The sequence below is a fragment of the Oryctolagus cuniculus genome, chromosome 9 (assembly GCF_051225735.1).
Source record: "Oryctolagus cuniculus isolate XC-2025 breed Fujian yellow rabbit chromosome 9, ASM5122573v1, whole genome shotgun sequence".
NCBI classification, from domain to species: domain Eukaryota; kingdom Metazoa; phylum Chordata; class Mammalia; order Lagomorpha; family Leporidae; genus Oryctolagus; species Oryctolagus cuniculus.
The window spans coordinates 74,612,415-74,636,356 of record NC_142875.1 but is presented as its reverse complement, the minus strand read 5'-3'; the positions used below and the strand labels follow the sequence as shown (position 1 = coordinate 74,636,356).

The 23,942-nt window shown below is 39.3% G+C and overlaps 1 protein-coding gene across 1 annotated transcript in view; it reads left to right on the top strand.

Moving 5' to 3' along the window:
• FREM2 (FRAS1 related extracellular matrix 2) overlaps positions 1–23,942 on the top strand; it is a 217,465-nt gene that overhangs the window by 97,122 nt on the left and 96,401 nt on the right. Inside the window, exons 5-6 of the mRNA XM_017350619.4 lie at positions 10,050–10,175; positions 12,312–12,563. Of these exons, the coding sequence (XP_017206108.4) occupies positions 10,050–10,175; positions 12,312–12,563 (378 nt within the window). The remainder of the gene's footprint in view (positions 1–10,049; positions 10,176–12,311; positions 12,564–23,942) is intronic.

The window sequence follows — 23,942 nt, the reverse complement described above, 5'->3', positions numbered from 1 at the left end:
CTCATGTTTCTGTTGGCCATTTGATTTTTATGCTTTGAATAATGCCCGTTCATGTGCTTTACTCATTTCTCAACTGGATTGTTTCTCGTGTTGTTGTTGAGTTTCTTGAGCTCTTTACAGATTCTGGATATTAATCCTTTATCAGATGTGGTGCTAACAAATATTTTCTCCCATTCTGTTATATGCCTCTTCACTTTGCTAAGTGTTTCTTTGCAGTACGGAAGCTTCTTAGTTTGATGTAATCCCATTTCTCTATCTTTCTTTAATTTCCTGTGCTACTGGGGCCTTTTTTAAGAAGTCTTTGCCTATGCTGATGTCTTATAGAGTTTCCTCAATGTTTTCCTCTAATAATTTCTCTGGTATCCATTGTTACTTCTCCTTTCCCTCTTTAATTGTAGTGATTTGAGTCTTCTCTCCCCTGACCCTGGTTTTTGTGGGTTTTTTTTTGTTTTGTTTTGTTTTTTTTTTTTTTTTGGCTGGTTGGTCCATTGGTGCATCATTTTTGTTTATTTTTTCAAAAATCAGCACTTTGTTTCATTGATATTTTATATTGTTTTGGTTTCAATGTTGTTTCTTTCTTCTCTAATTTTAATTATTCCTTTACTCCTACCAATTTTGGAGTTTGTTCTGCTGTTTTTATAGGTACTTGAGATGCAATCATAATTTATTTTATTATTTCATTTTTTTATTTCTTCCATGAGCCAATCTTCATTCAGGAATATATTGTTCATTCTCTTTGTGTTTGCATATTTCCTAGTGTTTCTCAAGTTGTTAATTTCCAACTTCATATCACTGAGGTCAGAAAACACACATGGTATGATTCCAGTCTTTTTTTTTAATTTTCTTAGGCTTACTTTGTGGCTTAGCCTATGAGCTGTCGTAGAGAAAGTTCCATACACTGATGAAAAGAATGTGTATTCTTAAACTATGGGATGAAATGTTCTGTAGATATCAGTAAGGGCAATTTGTAATAGTGTGGACTGGCACTTTTGTTTCTTTGTTGACTTTCTGTTTAGTTGATCTTTCCATTCATGAAGGTGCTGTGTTGAAGTCCGCCATTACTATTGTATTGGAGTCTATGTCTTCCTTTAGATCCATTGCCATTTGTTTTAGATAGCCAGGCACCCTGGCATTGCATGCATTTACATTTACTGTTACACATACTCCTGTTGAATTGATCCCTTAATAATTACATAATACCCTTCCTTGTCTCTTTTCAATTTTTGTGTTGAAGTCTGTTTTGTTTGGTAGTAGAATGTCAGCCACGTGTTAAGAGTATGGCACATTGTTTCTGACACGAAACAATGGATAAAAAACATGGTACAAAGTAAAACTTTTGCTCACGAAAACATTTCTGAAAATTTCTACATTCCTCAAAGAAAGACATTTAACAACATAAACAAAGATTTCCCAAAGATTACCACTAACCTAGAGTTTGAATTGTACCAAAGGGTACCTTCTAGTCCTCGTGGTATCCTGCTGTGAACTTGTATGTGGTTTAGGTATATTTGCATTTGTTTCTGTTTCAAACCCTTGCCAAAATTAATCTCTGTTATTTTGTCTGTTTTAGGGGTTAAAAGTATCTTACAAATGTTTAGAGAGCTACCCAAGTTCAAACACATCAGTATCAGTGACAGATTCCACATTCAGTTCTACTTATTGGCCTAACTAAGGGCACCACAGTAGCCTGAAGATGTTCCGGAATATTCTCTGAGTTGTTTTTGAATATGCCATACTATTTAAAGGCAATAAACACTCCATGCCTTCATCCATGTGCTGTACTTTCTTTCCCTTCCTTGTTCTATTGTAGTAGATTCTTAAAAGATATCTTGTTCTATCATGTGTTTTGCAGAGTCTGAACTATTTCATATGCATAGTGCAGTTGAGTCAGGGGCAACATGTTCCCTTTCAAATGCAGCTGCCGTGACTTTATGTCAGAGAGCAGAAGTCATTTTTCACTAAAATGACAGCACAGTCAAAACCTAACAATAAAAACTACAGTTGCAAATCAAAGTACTCATTGCAATGTAGTCACACTAACTAATGAAGAAAGTATTCATGTTATCTTTCAAAATAAAGAATAATGAAGCCCATCTGAGATTATAAAATAATACATGTTCACTGTCAAAAAGACAAATGCACGGGTGGTATTTGGCTTAGTGGTTGACACATCTGTATCATATATTGGAATGCCTGGGTTCAATTCCCAATTCTGCTACTGACTACAGCTTTTGCCAAGTATGGAACTTGGGAGGCAGTGATGATGATTTAAGTAATTGAGTCCCTGCCTTGCACTTGAGAGACCTAGTTTGTGTTCCTGTGCCAGTGAATGGTATCTCTGTCTCTCTGTCTCTCTCTCTCTCCCCCCCCTTCTCCCTCTTCTTTTCAAATAAAATGAAAATCAATAACAGAGTTTTCTTAAAAGAAAATAATTGTTAAAAAATTTTAAAAGACCAATGCAAGATGTTAATAATAGTGGAAAATGACAGGGAATATAGGCCGGCACCGTGGCTCAATAGGCTAATCCTCCACCTTGCGGCGCCGGCACACCGGGTTCTAGTCCCGGTCAGGGCGCCGGATTCTGTCCCGGTTGCCCCTCTTCCAGGCCAGCTCTCTGCTATGGCCAGGGAGTGCAGTGGAGGATGGCCCAGGTGCTTGGGCCCTGCACCCCATGGGAGACCAGGAAAAGCACCTGGATCCTGGCTCCTGCCATCGGATCAGCGCGGTGCGCCGGCTGCAGCGGCGGCCATTGGAGGGTGAACCAACGGCAAAGGAAGACCTTTCTCTCTGTCTCTCTCTCACTGTCCACTCTGCCTGTCAAAAATAAAAATAAAAAAAAAATAAATAAATAAAAAATAAAAAAAATAAATGACAGGGAATATGGAAACTATTATTTTCTTTTTTTTGCATTTATTTTTATTTTTTTATTTTTTGACAGGCAGAGTGGACAGTGAGAGAGAGACAGAGAGAAAGGTCTTCCTTTGCCCTTGGTTCACCCTCCAGTGGCCGCCGCGGCCGGCATGCTGTGGCCGGCGCACCGCGCTGATCCGATGGCAGGAGCCAGGTACTTATCCTGGTCTCCCATGGGGTGCAGGGCCCAAGGACTTGGGCCATCCTCCACTGCACTCCCTGGCCACAGCAGAGAGCTGGCCTGGAAGAGGGGCAACCGGGACAGAATCCAGTGCCCCGACCGGGACTAGAACCCGGTGTGCCAGCGCCGCAAGGCGGAGGATTAGCCTAGTGAGCTGTGGCGCCGGCAACTCTATTATTTTCTACTCATTTTCCTATAAACCAAAAGATTTCTCAGAAAGATAGAGTATTAATTTTTTAAAAAGTCATTTGTAATTCTCCCACATGGGAATAACCATAGTTAATATTGAGAGGATGACCCTGCAGTCACTTGTCCCCTTTAAGGGTCAGTATTCACTTAGTGAGAGTACACTATTTCTGTAATGTAGCCTTGCTTTCTCTCTCCGTGAACATCTTCACAAAGACTGCTGACATTTTGATCTAATGTGTTAAGAAAAATCGACATATTGGCCGGCGCCACAGCTCAATAGGCTAATCCTCCGTCCGCGGCGCTGGCACACCAGGTTCTAGTCCCGGTCGGGCACCAGATTCTGTCCTGGTTGCCCCTCTTCCAGTCCAGCTCTCTGCTGTGGCCCGGGAGTGCAGTGGAGGATGGCCCAAGTCCTTGGGCCCTGCACCCACATAGGAGACCAGGAGAAGCACCTGGCTCCTGGCTTCAGATCAGCGCGATGCACCAGCTGCAGTGTGCCGGCCACGGCAGCCATTGGAGAGTGAACCAACAGCAAAAAAGGAAGATCTTTCTCTCTGTCTCTTTCTCTCTCACTGTCCACTCTGCCTGTCAAAAAAAAGAAAAATTGACATATAGATTTTTGTAAATGAAGTACTTACATTTTATCTATGTACTAATATATGAATATATGTTATACGTATAACATACCTTTACATACTTGTATAATTGTGTTAATGTTTAATATAGACTGTATAGTTGACAAAATAATTTTTGTATACATACAACTATATATAATATATATAATTTTGACAGAAATATTGGTTCTTTAAAGGAATTCTCAAAAATACTCCTTTCTAATTTGTTTGCTTTTTTCTGCCTCTCCTGTGCTTGCCATCTGCCTTAGTATTTATATCTCTGCTTTATAACCTGTGTTTGGTCTTTTAGTTTTCTATAATGCTGGTGAAGCTTCCCATTGTCCTGATAGCTTTTCACACAGCAGTAAAGCACAGTGACTGTGAACTTGGGCTCTAAGGTGAACTTTCTGGGTTCAAGTCCCAGTATCACCACCTACCAACCTCACATCCGTCTGCTTATTTAACCTCCGTTTGCCCCATGTTCTCAGAGGTAAAATGACAGTCATCATACTTCTTATCTCAAAGGTTTCTGCAAGGACAAAACTAGCCATTACAAGTACAAGTATTTAGAATAGTGCTTAGCAAATAGTAATAACCTGCATATTAGCTAATCATTTTTAAGGACAGTAAAGGAATGTCACTTTTAAGAATTTTACACTTAAAGAGCTGGCCTCCTCTGGCAGTTTACATATACACTTCTATTGTGTATATAGAGTGAAGTTGAAAAACAATGTCAACCGAAAAATCTACCAAGGAAGACTTTCTTTGTCTTTCTGATAGCCTTTTCTAGTTTCTCCCACAGACAACACATTTCTATGAGAAGTTAGGTCAACAGAAGACCTAAACTTGATACCAGGCCTGTTTGCCTTCATCAGATCAGTTGTCAGAATGAATTCCAGAGCTAAGGGCATGTACTGGACACCCAGTTTTCTTCTTTATTCAGAATTTAAATCTACTGGCTCTGGCAAGAGGTCCTGGCCTGTTTAATCAACCCTAAATAGTTCATAGAGTGTAGGAGAAACCAAAACTCAAGTATTCAAGGTTTAAATTTCAAAGATGTTTATTAAGTTAAAAACGTATGGATGGACCTTTTGTGAGTAACTTACAAAATAATCAACCAGCATAGTTTAGCAGTATAGAATGAATATTATGCATGATCAGCCTTGCCTGTCCTAGTCACTCTTGCTACTATAACAAAATGTCACAGACGGAGACCACTCAAACAATAGATATTCAGTGCTCACAGTTCTGAAGGCTGAGGAAACCAAGATCTCGATGCTGATAGATTCAGTATTGGTGGGGTTTACTTTCTGGTTTGTAGATGACTGCCTTCCTGCTGTATCCCTACATGGAATTTCCTTGTTGCTTGCTCACAGAGAGAAGTCTCTATCTCCCTCTTCCTATTGGGGCACTAGTCCCCTGATGAGGGATCCATGCTCATGATCTTATCTAAGACTTGTAATTTTCCAGAGCCCCCATCTTCTGATGCCATCAATTTGGGGGTTCAGGATCCAACACACAAATTCTAGGATAATGGGAATAGTCATTCTTTAACAAATCCTAATAAGCAAATCAAATTTTCCATAGTTTTCTATAATACCATGGAATACATGACTTAAAAACTTCCAAAACCTAATAACACCAAGGTGAATTTCCAAAAGCTAATGAAAATAAACTCAGGGAATATTGAATACTCCATGGCACTATGCATATTTTTTGTACTGAAGTCTTATAATTTCCATGCTGAAATTTTATATTTGGTGACATCTTCCTTCAAAATTGTAAGTACAACTCTTCCTTTACTAAACTCTATTCAAAAATAAACCTGCTTGGGTCCGGCACTGTGGCATAGCAGGTCAAACCACTGCCTGCAGTGCCAGCATCCCATATGGGTGCCAGTTTGAGTCCTGGCTGCTTCACTTCTATCCAGCTCTCTGCTGTGGCCTGGGAGGGCAGTGGAGGATGGTCCAAGTCCTTGACTTCCTGCACCAATGTGGGGAACCCAGAGGAGGCTCCTGGATCCTGGCTTCATATTGGCCCAGCTCCAGCCATTGCAGCCATCTGGGGAGTGAACCAGTGGAGAGAAGATACCTCTCTCTCTCTCTTTCTCTCTCTCTCTCCCAATCTCTGCCTCTAGCTCTGCTGCTCTGTAACTCTGCCTTTCAAATAAATAAATACATCTTTTAAAAAAAAATGCATGGCCGGCGCCGTGGCTCACTAGGCTAATCCTCCGCCTAGCGGCGCCGGCACACCGGGTTCTAGTCCCGGTCGGGGCGCCGGATTCTGTCCCGGTTGCCCCTCTTCCAGGCCAGCCCTCTGCTGTGGCCAGGGAGTGCAGTGGAGGATGGCCCAGGTGCTTGGGCCCTGCACCCCATGGGAGACCAGGAAAAGCACCTGGCTCCTGGCTCCTGCCATCGGATCAGCGCGGTGCGCCGGCCGCAGCACGCCAGCTGCGGCGGCCATTGGAGGGTGAACCAACGGCAAAGGAAGACCTTTCTCTCTGTCTCTCTCTCTCACTGTCCACTCTGCCTGTCAAAAAAAAAAAAAAATGCATGCATGGGTTGGACATTGTGATGCAGCAGGTGAAGATGCCCATTTATGATGCATGCATCTCCATATCAAATTGTCTGGGTTTGAGTTCTACCTAGTCCCAATTTCAGATTTCTGCTAATGTACAACCTGGGAGGCAGCAGGCAATGGCTCAACTACTTGGATCCCTACCACCAACATGGGAGCCCCATATTGAGTTCTTTTTGGCGCCTTGCTTTGGCCTGGCCCAGCACTGGCAATTATTGGCATTTGAGGAGTGAACCAGCAGATGAAAGATCTCTGTCTCTCTCTCCTTGTGCAAATAAAAGAAAAATAAATAAACCTGCAAATGCATTTCTCTAGATGCCACTTTGTTCCATTTAAAACAACTGCTTGAAGGAAATGACTGTGTTGTCCTCAGCACCTCTCCTTTCATTCTCTCTCAAGCCCACTCTACTCCACATAAACAGTTTTGATAAATGCAATCAATTTCTGGTGACTTCCCTTTGCAAAAATATATGTTTGGTCTCCCAGTTCTCAGCTTACAGGACTTGACAGCTGCTTTGAGCTATTGATCACTCCCTTTTCCCTGATGCACTATTTGCACTTGGCCTCCTGTACCCACATTCCCATGGTGGCCTCACTCTGGGACTCCCTCCTGGCCTCTTTGCTCTTTGTGACTTCTAAATGTCTGAGACAAGTCCCTGGGTCCACTTTTTATTCATCTACAATCCCTCCCTTTGTCATTTTATTGATTCATGGCTTTATGTACTGTCCAATGACTCCCAAGTGTACATTTCCATTCTGGACTTCCCCAAGGGAATCTATAATTGTGCCCACTAGCTACTTGAACATCTCAGTTGGGATATTTAAAAGGCATTTCGATTTTAATATGTCCTAAATGAACTCAAGATTTCTACTCCTGAATTTGAGTCTCCTACTGTCTTCCTTCCTCACTTTTATAATCTGCAATTTCATCTTTTCAGTTGGTCAAGACAACAAAATTCAGAGTAATCCTGGAATCTTCTGCTTCCTCTCACATACCACATCTGATCCATCAGAAAACTTCTGCCTCTTCTTTTATAATGCATCCTACTCACAACCATATTGTATCACTCTTGCTGCTGCCTCTTGGTGCAGACCACACATTAAAATGCATGTCTGGCTCACAACCCATAGCAACCCAGAAACAAAGCCGAGCCTCTATTTGCAATCAACATAAACTCAAGACTTGCTCTGATAGTGGCATCAGATCAGCTAGAGAAATCCAAATATGACCCCCTAACAAAACACATAGGATGCCCCTGTCTAGTTAGCCTGCTATGGTTTTCCCACAGCACAGCCTCCAATAACAGCACACCCCAAACCTTAGTTTTTTTCTATAGTAAACACTGACATTCTTTGCCCCCCTCTAAGTCTGTCAAAACACATTGCTAAAACAAGTTCTGAATAAGTAACATCTTCTTGTTCTCATCAAATTCAGATGTCTTTATTTATTCCCACTCATATCTTAAGAGTACACACAAAGTCTCTCATTTACCTGATGGTTCTCTGATTTGGCTGCTACCCAGGATCACCACCATTTTAGTCTCAGGTCTTTCCATCTTCTCCTTGCCCAGTGTTCCACGTTGGCTTCTTAGTAGTTCCTTGTACCTCCTTGGCACCACCTGGTCTGAACCCTTCTCACTTGCTTCTCCTTTTACCTGGAATTTTCTCCTCTAGGTTACTCAAATATAGCATCTTGCTCTCGCCTTTCAATCTCAGTTCAAATGGGCCTCCATCAGAGGTGCTTGCTGTGCTTTATGTATTATAGCTTCCATATGCTCAGCCCAAGCACACTCTGTCACCCCAGCACATATCATGTGTTATCCCTAATACACTATACATTTTCTTATATATTTATTTATCTTCTTCTTTCTCCACATCCCCCAACTAGCATGAAAACTCAATAAGGCCAAGGATTTTGTTGACTTTTGTATCCCTTGTGCCTAGAACAGTGCTTGACTACTGAAGTCACCCCCTCAGTATTTCCTAAATGAAAATGTATATTCATATTCATAGATTTTAATAGGGATATTTTAAAAATGAGTATATCTGGGTCCCAGGAAAGACAAGTGACCCATCCAAAATGAATAATTTATGACTGTTTTATACAGGTGACAGCAACAATGTGTAACTTCCCAGGCACAGCAAAGCGCTCCAAGACTAGAAAAGGTGATCAGGATCCCCACATGAAAGCCAGAAGAGTTCTAGGGAGGAGAGACTGGCTAAGCCTAGTCAGTGATCTGGGGGTGTAGTCCGTGCTGGAAATCTCAGAGTCAAGCAATAAATACCCAGTCTCTCTCTGCTCTTGCCTTCCACACTCCTTCCTGTATTCCTGTTTGGCTGACCCAACCGGAGGCCAGAGTGCAAGGGAAACACTTGATGTGTTTGCCCTTAGTCCTCTCCTGGAGCACAGAGCAGGGTGGAGTATGGTCCTCAAGAGCTATATCCGCTATTCCAGCATCTTTTATTATCATCAAAAACAGTGGGGATTACTGTTTTAAAAATAATCATAAAGCATTTTCTGTGCGGATGTGGGACTTTCCATGAAATGGACTCCCAGTCAAATACCAGAATATCTGTTTGGGTTTTTCAGTATCAAACTATTGAACTAAATGGTAGCAATTGTTTTATATAGTAACTATATTTGTTCATCTGATTAGGGCATTTCTATTACTTAGCATACCTTTCAAATAAATTAAAACTGAATCATTGAAACATAAAATATCATATAAACATAATGTTGTATGCATAATGTGGTTGCTCTTCTACCAGAGGATGAAGGACAATGCAAAAATATTCCTTACAACTGAGAAATACACTAAACAGATTTTAAGAATAGCTATTTTCAACAGTTTGCACCACTAAGTTGATCTTCTGTATATAAAGATAATTGAAAATGAATCTTGATGTAAATGGGATGGGAGAGGGAGCGGGAAAGGGGAGGGTTGCGGTTGGGAGGGAGGATATGGGGGGAAAAGCCGCTATAATCCAAAAGTTGTACTTTGGAAATTTATATTTATTAAATAAAAGTTAAAAAAAGAATAGTTATTTTAAAAAGTGTTAGTCAATGTCTGATTATATTTTTGTATCATGAATCATTCAAAAGGCACATACTTTGGGTGCAAAGAATAACAGAGTAGCCATTATAGGATCTGAATTCTAATTCTGACTTGACCTTGGCAAAGAAGTTCAACTGTGTGAGCCTGTGTTTCCTCATTGTAAAAGATGCAGTGGGACAGCCTTTCTGAGGTTATTTCTGCCTCCTCCACTCCACTAGAAGGTGTTCATCTGTGCCAGGAGAACAAGGTTTGAAGAAACAGTGTCAGCAGGACTTACTGAGGAAAAAGCGATTATTGATGATAAAAGCCATGCTTGTTTCTAGATTTGACAATTGACAGTTCCAGAGCCTCTGTATTTTATACCTACTTTTCTTTTCAGCTCTGCTCCCTCCTTCCCTTCACACTGTTATTCTAGAAGAATATGCATAATCAATCATTAGAGAATTTTAATTTGTATAGGATTGTATCAGAGATAAGAAGCTCAAACAAAAGTAACAGTGACCGTGTTTGTTTTCTCTTTAGAATCAACTGTGTTTATCCCCCACCCTGAATACTCTGTTGAAGAAAACGTTGGTGAACTGTTTATTCCCATCAGGAGAACTGGAGATGTCAGCCGGGAGTTAATGGTGATCTGTTACACACAACAAGGTAGCTTAATCTGAAACAATAAATGAATAAAATTCACCCCAAAAGATGTAAAAAAGCAAATAAGTGTCTTTAACATGTTGAGCACATAACATTTTGCTACAAGAAGCATTTATTAGATTTTTGTATAAATACAAAAAGCATTTATAAAGGAGATTTTGTTCAGTGTTACAACTTTGAGGATTTCCTGAGAGCACCTTGGACTCATGACTTCATTTTGCTACTTTGCAATCCAAAAATAGCTCAAACCCTCTTGTACTGCTCAAGTAGAAGGGAGTTAGATTTCTAAAACAAAGAAAAAGAGAGAGAAGAAAGGAGGGAGGGAAGAAGCAAGAGAGGGAGAGATAAGGGGACTGTATACCCAAGGTAAAGAAATTAATTTAAGGGTTAGGTTTTTTTAAAAAGTATATTTACCATGTCTAGTGTTGAATTTTTCCAGGTGATTTTTTTTTAAAGTTACAGAGAGAAGAGGGGAAATTTATAGAGAGATCTACTTTCTGGTTCATTTCCAAAATGACTGCAATGGCCAGGACTGGGCCAGGCTGAAGCCAGGAGCTTCTTCTGGTCTCCCAAGTGGATGCAAGAGCCCAAGAAGTTTGGCCATCTTCCACTGCTTTCCCAGGCACATTAGAAGAGGGCCGCATTGTAAGCAGAGTGGCTGAGACACAAACCAGTACCCATATGGGATGCCTGCATGGCAAGCAGAGGCTTAACCCAGTACAACACAATGCTGGTCCCAGGGTCAGCCATTTTGTTTAACAGTTAAGACACTACTTGGGACAGCTGCATCCAACATGCAAGTACCTGTGTTTGAGTCCCAGCTGCATTTAAAATTCCAGGATCCTGCTCATGCACACCCTGAGAGGCAAGGTGATGAACCAAAGTCAGATCCCTGGCATCAATTTGCATGGGAGACCTGGACTGAGTTCTGAGATCCTAGCTTCAGCCTGGTCCAGTCCTGGGCACCTGGGGAGTGAACTAGTAGATTGAAAATCTCTGTGTTTGTCTCTCTTCCACTCTGCCTTGTAAATAAAGTTAAGATGAATAGATATATAAAATAGTAAACTTATTTAAAATTAGTTTTAGGGGCCAGCGCTGTGGCGCAGCAGGTTAACGCCCTGGCCTAAAGCGCCAGCATCCCATATGAGCGCCGGTTCGAGACCCGGCTGCTCCACTTCTGATCCAGCTCTCTGCTATGGCCTGGGAAAGCAGTAAGAAGATGGTCCAAATCCTTGGGCCGCTGCACCCGTGTGGGAGACCCGGAGGAAGCTCCCGGTTCCTAGCTTTGGATCGGCGCGGTTCCGGCCCTTGCGGCCAATTGGGGAGTAAACCATCAGAAGGAAGACCTCTTTCTCTTTCTCTCTCTCTCTCTGCTTCTCCTCTCTCTCTGTAACGCTGACTTTCAAATAAATAAATAAATAAATCTTTAAATAATAATAATAATAATAAAACTAGTTTGAATCTCATTTCAAACAAATTTCAAAATATGCATCTTGTTCATGAGCTAATATCCAATGAAAGGTGCAAATCATTGCAAAATTAATAGTTGTGTGTAATATTCATTAATATACTAAATCTGTGTGCAGGAAACGAGTAGACTTTTGAAGAATGTAAACAAAAGAGTAATATGTGCTATTAGTATCTGAGCTGACTTTTGCTAAAATTTCCACCCCTATGTTTATATGATTTCAAAGTCAGTACAGCATAGTGATTTAACACAGAGGAGCTTTGGACTATGGAACCCAGAGCAAATGGCCTAACTTCTGTAAACTTCAGTAAAACTCAGTAGAGTAGTTAAGAGAAGATTAATGAGGTAAGTATGTAAAGCACTTGGCATTTTGCCTATACACAGTAAGCTCTTGAGCAGTAGGAGATATTATTTTGTAATATTAGGTTGATCTAAAAGTTGATTGACAAGAAAGACAAGAAAACACTTGGAACTGCCCATTCATTATAGCCAATTTGAGGACAGTTCACTCACGGTACAGGAACAGTGTGTAGATGCTGTTGCAATTCCAGGAGTGTCTTTATATTCTAGATGTCCAAGACAATGCTGCATATGAAGATGATCACTTCTGGAAATGACTTTGTGGTGTTATATTCTGCCTTAAAAACCTTTTGTCTTCTCTCGGCCTTCAGGGACAGCAACTGGAACCGTGCCGACTTCTGTGCTGTCTTACTCTGATTACATATCCAGGCCTGAGGACCACACCAGCATTGTCCGCTTTGACAGAGATGAACAGGAGAAAATGTGCCGGATTGTTGTAATCGATGACTCCTTGTATGAAGAGGAGGAAACATTCCATGTCCTTCTAAGTATGCCTATGGGTGGAAGACTCGGATCAGAGTTCCCAGGGGCTCAGATTACAATTGTCCCTGACAAAGACGATGGTAAGTACTAAGTCACCCGAAAATTCTTCTTATCAGGAAGATTAATGTCAGACACAACTTCCTAGATGAAAAAAAAAATGGAAGTCTCAAAGATTTAGAACGTGCACATTTATTTTATGCTTGATTTTTATAGTCTGATCAAGTTTCAAAGTTGGTTAAATCAACCAATTTATCTTTCTTGATTTAATATTTTTACAGGAAAAAAGTCACACCTTTGTGTGTCTTTTAGTCTGTCCAGTTTCTTTGCACAATGCCATTTATCATTAGGTAACTAAACTCTTAAAAATTCATGAGGAAGCAGTTTTAATAAGCTTAATGTTCCTTATTGTTTGTTTTACTTTTTTTTAAAAGCTTATATTTTAATCTCGGTGTTTGACCTCTTTTTCAAAGAAACTCATCAGACGGGGCTGTTAAATGAATAACTGGAGATGTAATATAGATATATTCCAGTTATATGGAAAATTAAGTTCAACAAGCAGCTTTCCGCCCTGGAGCAGGGAGCGGATACGCAAGACCACTGTTCTCCAGGGAAGCTAAACTACCGTGAAATAATTCCTTCCTGCACAGAAAAAAAGAGCAAAGGGGTCCTAATCGCCCCAGTTCAAACAGTTTGTGCTTTCTTGTGAGAAAAAAAAGACACAGAAGAAAAGACTGTAAATAATCTTGTAAGCAAAGCAGAGAGCAGTGAACTGAGAGATCAGACTGCCCCCCCATCCTCCAACCCTAGACTGTTTTTATTTCCCCCTGGAAATTTTCCTTGTGGAAGATGAAAGAAAAGAAAACTGAGATGGGTCTTTCGATTAAAAGACCAGTTGGAAGAGAATCAAAACTTCAATCCCAAATAATCTCAAAACTCAGGAAGCTGAAAATAATCTACCAGAAAAGGTCTTTGCTAGCTAAGTGCCAAGGAAGAAAGTGGAGATGATGGGTGTTAGTGGGTCTGTGAGCTTATTCTTTGTGCCATTTCTCTAAAATCCTATGAAATATAGATTAATATCCATTTTAAAATGATGCTGATAATAGGATTTTATTAAGAAGAGATTGAAGAGTCTTTTTTAGGCATAGCTGATACTCTGCTTATATTAGTTAACATAAGGTATTTAAATATAACTTTAGTTCTTTTTTTAATATTTATTTTATTTATTTGAAATGAAGGGGGAGGAGAGAGAGAGAGATCTTTTTTTTTAACTTTTATTTAATGAATATAAATTTCCGAAGTGCAGCTTATGGATTACAATGGCTTCCCCCCCCATAACTTCCCTCCCACCCACAACCCTCCCCTTTCCCTCTCCCTCCCCCCTTCCATTCACATCAAGATTCATTTTCAATTCTTTTTATATACAGAAGATCAGTTTAGCATACATTAAGTAAAGATTTCAACAGTTTGCACCCACATAGAAACACAAAGTGAAAAATACTGTTTGAGTACTAGTTATAGCATTAAATCACAATGTACAGCACATTAAGGACAGAGATCCTACATGAGGAGTAAGTGCACAGTGACTCCTGTTGTTGACTTAACAAATTGACACTCTTGTTTATGGCATCAGTTATCACCCTTGTCATGAGAGAGAGATCTTTTTTAAAAAAGATTTATTTATTTATTTGAAAGGCAGAGATACAAAGAGGCAGAACCAGGGAGAGAGAAAAAGAGAAGTCTTCCATCTGCTGGTTCACTCCCCAGATGACTACAATGATCAGAGCTGGGCCAAACAGATGCCAGGAGCCAGGCGCTTCTTCCAGGTCTCCAAGGACTTGGGCCATCTTCCACTGCTTTCCCAGGCCACAGCAGAGAACTAGATTGGAAGTGGAGCATCCAGGACTCAAAGCACCTCCCATATGGGATGCTTGCACTGCAGGCAGTAGCTTTACCCGCTATGCCACAGCACTGGCCCTGAGAGGTGTCTTAAATTCTTCCATCCACTGGTTCATTCCCCAAATGGCTACAGTGATTGAGGTTGGGCCAGGCCAAAGCCAGGAGCCTGGAGCTTCTTCCAAGTCTCCCACATGAGTGCAGGGACACAAGCACTTGGGCACTTGGGCCATCCCCCATTGCTTTCCCAGATGCATTAGCAAGGAGCTGAATCAGAAGCAGAGCAGCCGGGACTCTAATTGCAACCCATATGGGATGCTGTCTTGCAAGTAGTGGCTTAATCTGTATGCCACAATACTGGCCCAGTGCCTTTAGTTCTTGAGTTTAATAAAATTTCTATTCTGTACTTAAATTAGCAACAGAAACTTTTAAATCCATCCATCTTAGGAAGAGAGCCAGTATATTGAATATCAGCCAAAACAGAACTTATAAAACCCACTGAATGCCTAGCTAGTTACTATTTAGGGATCTCTATCTGGTGATAAGTCTATATTGATATAGACAGAAAAAGAAAGCTTTAATTTTAAAATACATTATGTAATTAGGATTACATTAGTTCAGTTTTTTGTGTTACCAGAAGTCTTGCTGCAATGATTGCTGTGGAATACACATGGAGCAAACGGGTATAAAAGAAACCACGATTTATTAGGTGCCAGGCACTTTATGTATCACTAAATCTTTGCAAGAGTGAAGGTGTTATTCATATACCTATGACAAGACTGAGACGTGGGAAGACTATGTCATTGACTACAGTTACAAAGGTAGAACAAAGCAAAGTAATCAGGATTCCAAATGTGTGACCTTCAATGCTGTCGTTCTTCCTGCATAGTGGTTATGAAGTTGAAGAATCACTGGCACAGTGATATTATATGATACTTGTAAAGCACTTTATTATTATCAGTATTTCATCTAAACTTTATAGTTCCCTGCTATAAAGAGGAAACTCATATTAGAAGTGGAGCAGCCGGTGCAGCGGCACACTTGGCTAATCCTCCGCCTGCGGCAACGGCACCCCAGGTTCTAGTCCCAGCTGGGGTGCCAGATTCTGTCCTGGTTGCTCCTCTTCCAGTCCAGCTCTCTGCTGTGGCCCGGGAGTGCAGTGGAGGATGGCCCAAGTGCTTGGGCCCTGCACCCGCATGGGAAACCAGGAGGAGGCTCCTGGCTCCTGGCTTCGGATTGGCACAGTGTACAGGCCGCAGTGCACCAGCCGTGGCAGCCATTTTGGGGGGTGAACCAATGGAAGGAAGACCTTTCTCTCTGTCTCTCTCCCTCTCACTGTCTAACTCTGCCTGTCAAAAAAAAAAAAAGGAGTGGAGCAGCCAGAACTCAGAGGGTTATTCACCCCAGAATACATGGCTAATAGATTTTTATTTCATCCAAGTACCATGGAAACACTGGATCCACGCTTTCTTAGGGATGCTGTCAGCAGTTATCAACACTCCTCTTTCATTCCCCCAACCATGTTCAATAGATCGGTTCCTGGTGTTCTTCTCTGTCCTTTTCATGTCTCCTTCTCCTCTACTTTTAACACCACTCTACTATTTTAAACATAGCTTTGTCATTTCATATGTGGATTAAAATAAACTCTTCACAGGTCCCACACCTCATCCCACTTCCACCCAAACCTTGGTTCATTAGGCCCATGACTAAATCTTATCTGACTCATACCATGCCTTTCCTCAGAATGAAACATGTTTCTGTTGACAGAAAATGACCATAGTCAGGAAAATGGGCACATTCTCCTTCTCCAAACAGGAACCATTGATGTACCAGAGAAAAAATATTATTTAATTTGCCATGGTGGTACAGTGGTTAAGAAATTATAAAAATTAATTTCCTATTTTTTATTTTTGTGAATATAAAGAGAATAAATATCATACATTTCATGGGTACAGTTCTAAGAAGATAATCATACTTCCCTCCCTTTCCCCACCCATCTGCTAATCCTCCTCTTTCCTTCTCTTCTTTTCTTTTCATTAATTGTTGCAAAGACATAATTTTAATCCACGTTACAATCACAGGCTTTAATTCAACACTAGCCATAATATTTAACAAGTAAAGGTAAGAAGACCAAAGTTCTGCAGAAGTATAAACAAGGGCAAAAAACACCAACCATATCAAAAGATGTCTGTCTCATTCCTATATACTCTTTTTGTATTCTATATTAATTGCCTCTTATCAAAGAAAAGATAATTGTCTTTTCAAGGCTAGCTTATTTCACTAAGCATAATGCTTTCCAGTTGCATCTATTTTGTCGCAAAATAATTTCCTAATTAAGAACATTGTTTTTTAAAATACTTGTTTATTTATTTGAAATGCAGAATCAGAGAAAGAGAGCTAGAGAGAGAGAAAAAGAGATCTTCCATCCTTTAGTTCACTCCCCAAATGGTCACAATGGCCAGAGCTGGGCGGTTCCAAAGCCAGGAGCCAACAGAGTGTTTTCCAGATCTCCCACATGGGTGTAGAGCCCAGAGACTTGAGCCATCTTCTGCTGCTTTCCCAGATGCAAAAGGAGAAGTACAGGTGCAGGAGAGGTACACAGGAGAAGACACAGAGAGAATGGGATAGAACTCATGAGAGATAATCAAAGACAAGCTGAGGAATAAGAACACAAATATTCCAAAGTATTATAGGAGAAGATGAAAGACCATCATATCCAATGAGGAAAGGGAAGGATAATATGGAAAATAGATGGCAGTCCCAATAGAGCCTCCACCGTAGATAAATCACTTCTGAAATATCTTGGTACCCACTTGTGTGTTTATTCTCTTTAATATGGTTTAGATACAGTTCTTCGAACATTAGCAAAATAAATCCATTTTGAAACTCTGCAAGTGCTTTATTTTTACATGTTGAGCAGCTCAGCTAGGAGATCATTATGACTTATCAGAAGGAATTGTTCCTCAGACCACATAATACAGCAAATAGTCCAAGTACACCCCAAGGCTTCATCTTCTCCACTATGAAGTTAAAGTTGTAGATGCTCAACCTGGTGCTCAATTCAGTAAGAACTCATTGTTGTGGTTTATATAGTTTGCCATAACCTCTACTGCCCCCCTACAGAAATCTTTTGGTTGAAGTATGTCAGAGACTATTCCACTGGCCAAAGGATGACTTATGGCGCTTCAGAAGATCTTCTGATGCTTGATTAATATATAGATGCTATGCCTTATAATATTGATAATGGTGACCCTTCATCCACAGGACCTGTACATGGAGCTCAATCATTCATTTTCATTCTCTCACTGTGCAATTTTTCTTTGTTAACTCTCAACATTATTTTATATATCTCTTTTGCCTTACTGGGTTATATGGGATCTTTGAAGTAGTCCTCTTACTCTTCTTTTTTTTTTTCCTAACTTGAAAAAAAAACTTACAATGACTTACCATTTATAATGATATATACTAGGGGTTTCTAATGACATTTTATTGTTAGGGAAATATCTAGTTTGGCAAGATTTTTATCAAGAAAAGTATTAAATTTTATGAAAAAAGTCTATATCTATTTAAATTATTTAGTCTTTTTCCTTTAATATGTCGGTGGAACACAGGATACTTTTAGATTTACTTGTTCATGATTTTTAAATAAATTTCTAGCTTAAATTTAAGAATATTTCCATTATTTTCATGTATATTTCTAAATGATATGGGGCCTTAGATTTGTTATATTTGTTATTAGAATCAAGTTTATACTAGTCTCATTAAATGAATTGGGATACTATCTTTGTTTTGTCCTTCTGGAATCTAAGAGTGAGCAAATTTGACTCTGCAGGTTTAGTAAAACTATTTATCCTACCTGTTTATATGTTGAATTTATTTTTTTCTTTCTTAAATTAGTTTTGGTTAGATATTTTTCCCTAATGAAACTTCCATATCATTTGTCATATTTTAACTAATGGCATAAATTTATTTATGTCTCTTTTATTACTAACAATGCTTAAATAGTCTCTCCCACCTTCCTTCCCTCCCTGTCCTTCTCTCATCCTTTCTCAATCTATTCAGAAGTTTGATATTTTATTAGTTTTTTTCCAACTATTTTCAGCTCTGTTTTCCTTTGGGTAATTTCTACTATTTTCATTTATTACTTCACTACTTTCTATTCTCCATTCAGCTCTACCTTCTAGTTGGATAATTCTCTATAACTATGTCTAAGTTGCTACTTAACCTAGCCATTGAGATGTTTCATTTCAATAAGTATACTCTCATTTTGAGAAGTTGCATGTGGAGTGTTCATATTTCCCCTTTAATTTTCATCCTGATTCTTTCTTTTCTTTATATAATTTATTTATGTATTAAATACTTTAAACATTTATTTTATTGAGTAAAATATCAGAATCTTATTTAATAATGTCATACAATCTTTATCATCTTAAAATATGTAGTCTGTATGTTGCTTCAGCTGCATTTTGGATAATGGAATCATTTTAATGGAACTTTTTATATGATCAATCTGTATAACTTGGGTTCAGGAATTAAGCCTTCAAAAAAGGGCCAATTTCTCTGATAGTTCTGATTATTATAGTGTGAATTATAGCCTAAAATATACACAGTAAGAAGGCCAATTGGAACTTTTTTCCCCTTCCAGAGTTCAGGCAACAACAATCACCTCTTTTAAAAGATCGATTTTCATTCACACACATCTTCCGATATCCCTGCTTTACGCCTGGAGTTTCAGGTTGAAATTTCTGCCTTCTGTCTCGGGGTAGCCATAGTATTAGCTCATTGACCTAAGCCTCTGGCTGTTATTTCTTTTAGTTTGTCTTCTTCAGACTATTTTTTTTATTGTAAAAGTCATATTTAAAAGAATATTATAGCATTCATGAAGGGAAGGTTTTCAAGTACCCTCACAATATTGCCACTGTAATTCTTTAGAAAATCTTATATTGAGTAAAAATGATACATGTACCACTGTTCTCTGGCAATTGTAGACTGCTCTCTTATAAAACTAGATTGTGATTGGAATGGAGTTCTCACTCCAGAGCTACCACTCTGAGTCAGAGATAGATAGAGATGGTTACCCCAAACCTTTCTTTAACTTCTTTTTGTGAGATACATTGCTTTTAAGAGCTTTAACTACTGGGCATGATCTTCATGGCACAGTGATTTAATTACCAAGAAGACCCTGGCTTTCTTTTATAATATTAATAGATACCCAAATCAAGCACATAATAGGTTATCTCAAGTCTTATTTTGATTGCTTTAAGTGTATTGTTTTCCAGAATACAGTCCTTGTGTGGACATAATCTTGTAGTCAAGGTGTCAGCAATAAATCCATGTCCATGTCAAGAAGAGAGGAGCACTGAGCAGATGGAAAAAGAAAATAGGGTCATGACTGAAACAGCTTACTTCTCTGCCACTGACTGATACAAAATAAAGGGGAGAGAGGCAACACATTAACTTAGGAACCCCTGAATAAAAATTTCAATGCTTCCCCAAGAGCACATTTACAAACATGAGGGTGCTTCAAAAGTTAGTGGAACAGCATGGATCTTTTTAAAAAAAAATTGAATTTGTCTTTGAATTAAATTTATCTTTTAACTCCATTTATACATAAACTTTTTGAATCACCATCACACAGAAACTTTCTGGAAAACTCTCCTGTGAACAGTGCTTTTTTTGGTATCTAAGTTGAAAAGAGTCCAGGACACAATTGGCAACGTGTTTAAGTGGAAGAGTCAAGTGACTCAGTTTCTACATGTGAATTCACCGTGTCAAGGTATCTGATTCTTATCTTGATTATTCCTCTTTTCCTTACCTTGGCCATCATCTTTTAAACTGCATATGTGTGAAAAATAAAAGTAAAATGCAAAACAGAAATAACCACACTGTATTTTTCATACGGGGGTCTGCTTTCTTCACCACTTGCCTGACTCTCAAGGCTAGAACCTGTCTTCAATTAACAAAGTGAATACACTTCTGCTAAAGAGTATCTTTTGTCCCCCTTGCCCTTGTCTACTTCTTACTATACTATAGCAGACTTGATTTACAAAAGAAAAACGTATTCATTTTATTTGAAAGGAAGCAAGAGAAAGAGAGAGATCAGTCTTTTATCCACTAGTTTACTCCCCAAATGCCTACAACAGTCAGTACAAGGCCACGCCTAACCCAGGAGCCCACTACTCAATCTGGTCTCCCACATAGATGACAGAGATCCAGGTACTTGAGGCATCACCTGCTACCTCCCAAGGTGTCCGTTAATAGGAAGCTGCATTTGAAACAGAGTAGCCAGGACTGGAACCAGACACTCTGACATGTGATGTGGGCATCACAAGTGGCCCCTTAGCAGCGGTGCTGCCCTACATGCTATAATTTTTGTCATTGAGTGAGACGTGTCTTTTGCTCGATTGTTGGAGGTTAGTTCAATACCTTTACCATATACTTTACACAAGTAATACAAAGAGAGACATGGACACAAAAATATCCCTCCCCTACTCCCATGGCTCAAAAAGTCTCTGGGATATGTACTTGCTATTAAAAAGAAGTAATCTTCCTCGATTATTGCAAAGCTCTTAGATTTGGATCCTTGAGACCCTTCTTTTTCTTTTAGTTGTGCATCACTGAGATGCAACAGTGTGGGAATTACCATAGCAAGATTTCTAAAGGTAACAAAAAACAAACCAGGCAATAAATTCCAGAGAAAATACATGATTAAGTACAAGTAAATACATAATGCCTTCTATTTTTCATAAATTCACACTGTCAGAATTTGAACTTAATAATGTACAGCACAAATTTCGCTCTGGAAGAAGATACTTGACATTATAAAGATTGTCTTTTCTTTTTTTTTTTTTTTTTTTGACAGGCAGAGTGGAGTGGACAGTGAGAGAGAGAGACAGAGAGAAAGGTCTTCGTTTTGCCGTTGGTTCACCCTCCAATGGCCGCCACAGCTGGTGCGCTGCAGCCAGCGCACCGCGCTGATCCGATGGCAGGAGCCAGGTACTTATCCTGGTCTCCCATGGGGTGCAGGGCCCAAGCACTTGGGCCATCCTCCATTGCACTCCCTGGCCACAGCAGAGAGCTGGCCTGGAAGAGGGGCAACTGGGACAGAATCTGGCGCCCCGACTGGGACTAGAACCCGGTGTGCCGGCGCTGCAAGGCGGAGGATTAGCCTAGTGAGCCACGGCACCGGCCATTTATAAAGATTTTCTGATTCGAGTAAACCATGAGATGCACTATCTGAATGATGTCACCTTTCAGTTACATAAATATTTATTCATCTGCTCACAAAAAGTTTTGTGAATTTACTTATCATTCACTCATTCACAACTCTGAATTTAGCACCCCTGTACCTACACATTGCTCACTACTAAGGATTCAATAGTGAACAAGAAAACTACTACCTCTTCCCTCATGGGCATTCAGACTTTGAGAGACACAGAAAAATGAACAGGCAAGCACAAAATAAATGTGGATAGTGCTGTGCTAGGGAAAGAATGTCTTTCTCAACCCATGTTCCGGAAAGTCTTGTCTAGCAACAGCATTCCCTACCTGGTATTTGAAACTGAAATCAGGGTAGCTCAGTGAAGAGATAAGGAAAGTTTGTTTCTAGAAGAGAGAGACCCACAAGTACAGAGATTGAATGGACAGGATGCACCCAAGGAGCTGAAAGCTTGGATATGGCAAAAATCTAGACCTCAGAAGAGTGAATAACAAAGAGAAATTTGGAGAGACAAGCAAATAACCAATTTTATACAGTTCTGTAGCCACATAAAGGAGTTGTGTTTTATTCTTGAAATAGAAACAGTAAATTACTAAAAGATTTTAAATAGAATGACAGACTCAGATTTTTCATTTTAGAAATATTCTGCCCTGGATGCAGCAGAGAGAATAGATTGAAGAAGCAGGAAGTCTCTGAAGGAACACTGGTGAAAAGTGACAGTGGCCTGACCAGGGTGATTCTATGGACATGCAGAGACCAGAAAGCATCGGAGCAATAGTGCTGAGGAGAAATGGGCATGGCATGGTAATTGATTGGAGAGTAAGAGATAAAGAACATGGAAGACTGAAGGAGGATACTTTCATTTGTAGTTAGGGAAGCTGAGTTAACAGTGGTCCATGTCACTACGATAGGGAGATTCAGAGAATTGATTTATGGATATAATAATTAGTTCATTTAGTGCGTGTTAATTTGGAGAGGCTGCGTTATTCCCAAGTGCTGAATATTAAGTCAACAATTGGTGATATATGTCTGGAGATTAGGACTTCTGCACTAGATGTTGTTGTAAGTTATCTTCATGGACATTGATGAAAGTTCTAGAAGATACAGTTGCTTTTGAGGACATTTAAAATGACCTTCATATGATGTAGAACAATGGACAAATTTTACATGAAACAGATGGATTTCATGAATGCTAAACAGAGTGGGAAATGGTAAATAGGGGAGTAGTAAGTATAAGGAAGTAACAATCACAACAAGAAAATATAAGGTGCTAAAAATAAGCTAACAATCAGACACATTGCAGTGTAAAGTGTTCTAAAACATTCCTAAATCTGTAGTATCTAGCAAGTGGAAATTTAGGCTACTGTCTAAATTTCTAAATTTGCTGACTAAAAGGTTTGTTTGTTTTTATTTTTTATTTATTTAAAGAGAGCAGATTTCATGTATTTCATGTATACAATTTTAAGCTCATGAAGATAATTCCCACCCTCCCTCCATCCTTTCTCCTTCCTTCCTTTTTTTCTGTTAATTTTTGTGATGCATACTTTCAGTTTGCTTTATAGTCAAATGTTAATCCTTCCCTAAATAATTCAACAAGGATTGTTTACAGTCCTTGTCTCTACTCTTCAGGAGCAGTGTGTTTTTCTTACTATTTGTTGAACTCTTTAGTGTAGGGTTAATCTTATGAGTATAAGTAAACCGAAAGTAGATCATTGCAAAAAATTAGTAGAGGAAGGAGGAGAAAGGGTGGGAATATAGACAGGAAGGAAAGGTGGGAAGTATCACTTTGTTCCTAAATCTATATATGTGAAATACATGAAATTTGTTGACCTTTAATTAAAAAAAGAAATAAAGCAGAAAGACACCATTCCACAGCCATATAGACAAGGACTATAAACAATAATCAAATTTCAAGATATCAATTTCCTTACACTTTTTGTACTTTGTATATTAGCTATAAATCACAGAAAACATATGCTATTTGTCTTTGTTGTTTAGGCTTATTTCACAAAGTGTGATGGTCTCCAGTTGCACCCATGTTGTTGAAAAATATAGGATTTCATTCTTTATATGGCTGAGTAGTATTCCATCATGTGCATAGATGTGTGTGTGTGTGTGTGTGTGTGTATAACATTTTCTTTATGCAGTCATCTGTTGATGGATGTCTGATTGATTCCATATCTTAACTATTGTGACTTGAGCTGCTATAAACATATAACAATAACTCTTTTATATGTTGATTTCATTTTGTTTGGATAAATTCCCAGGACTGGGATGACTGGGTCTCATGGTAGATCAATTTTCAGATTTTTGAGGACTCTCCATACTGTCTTCCATAATAGTTATA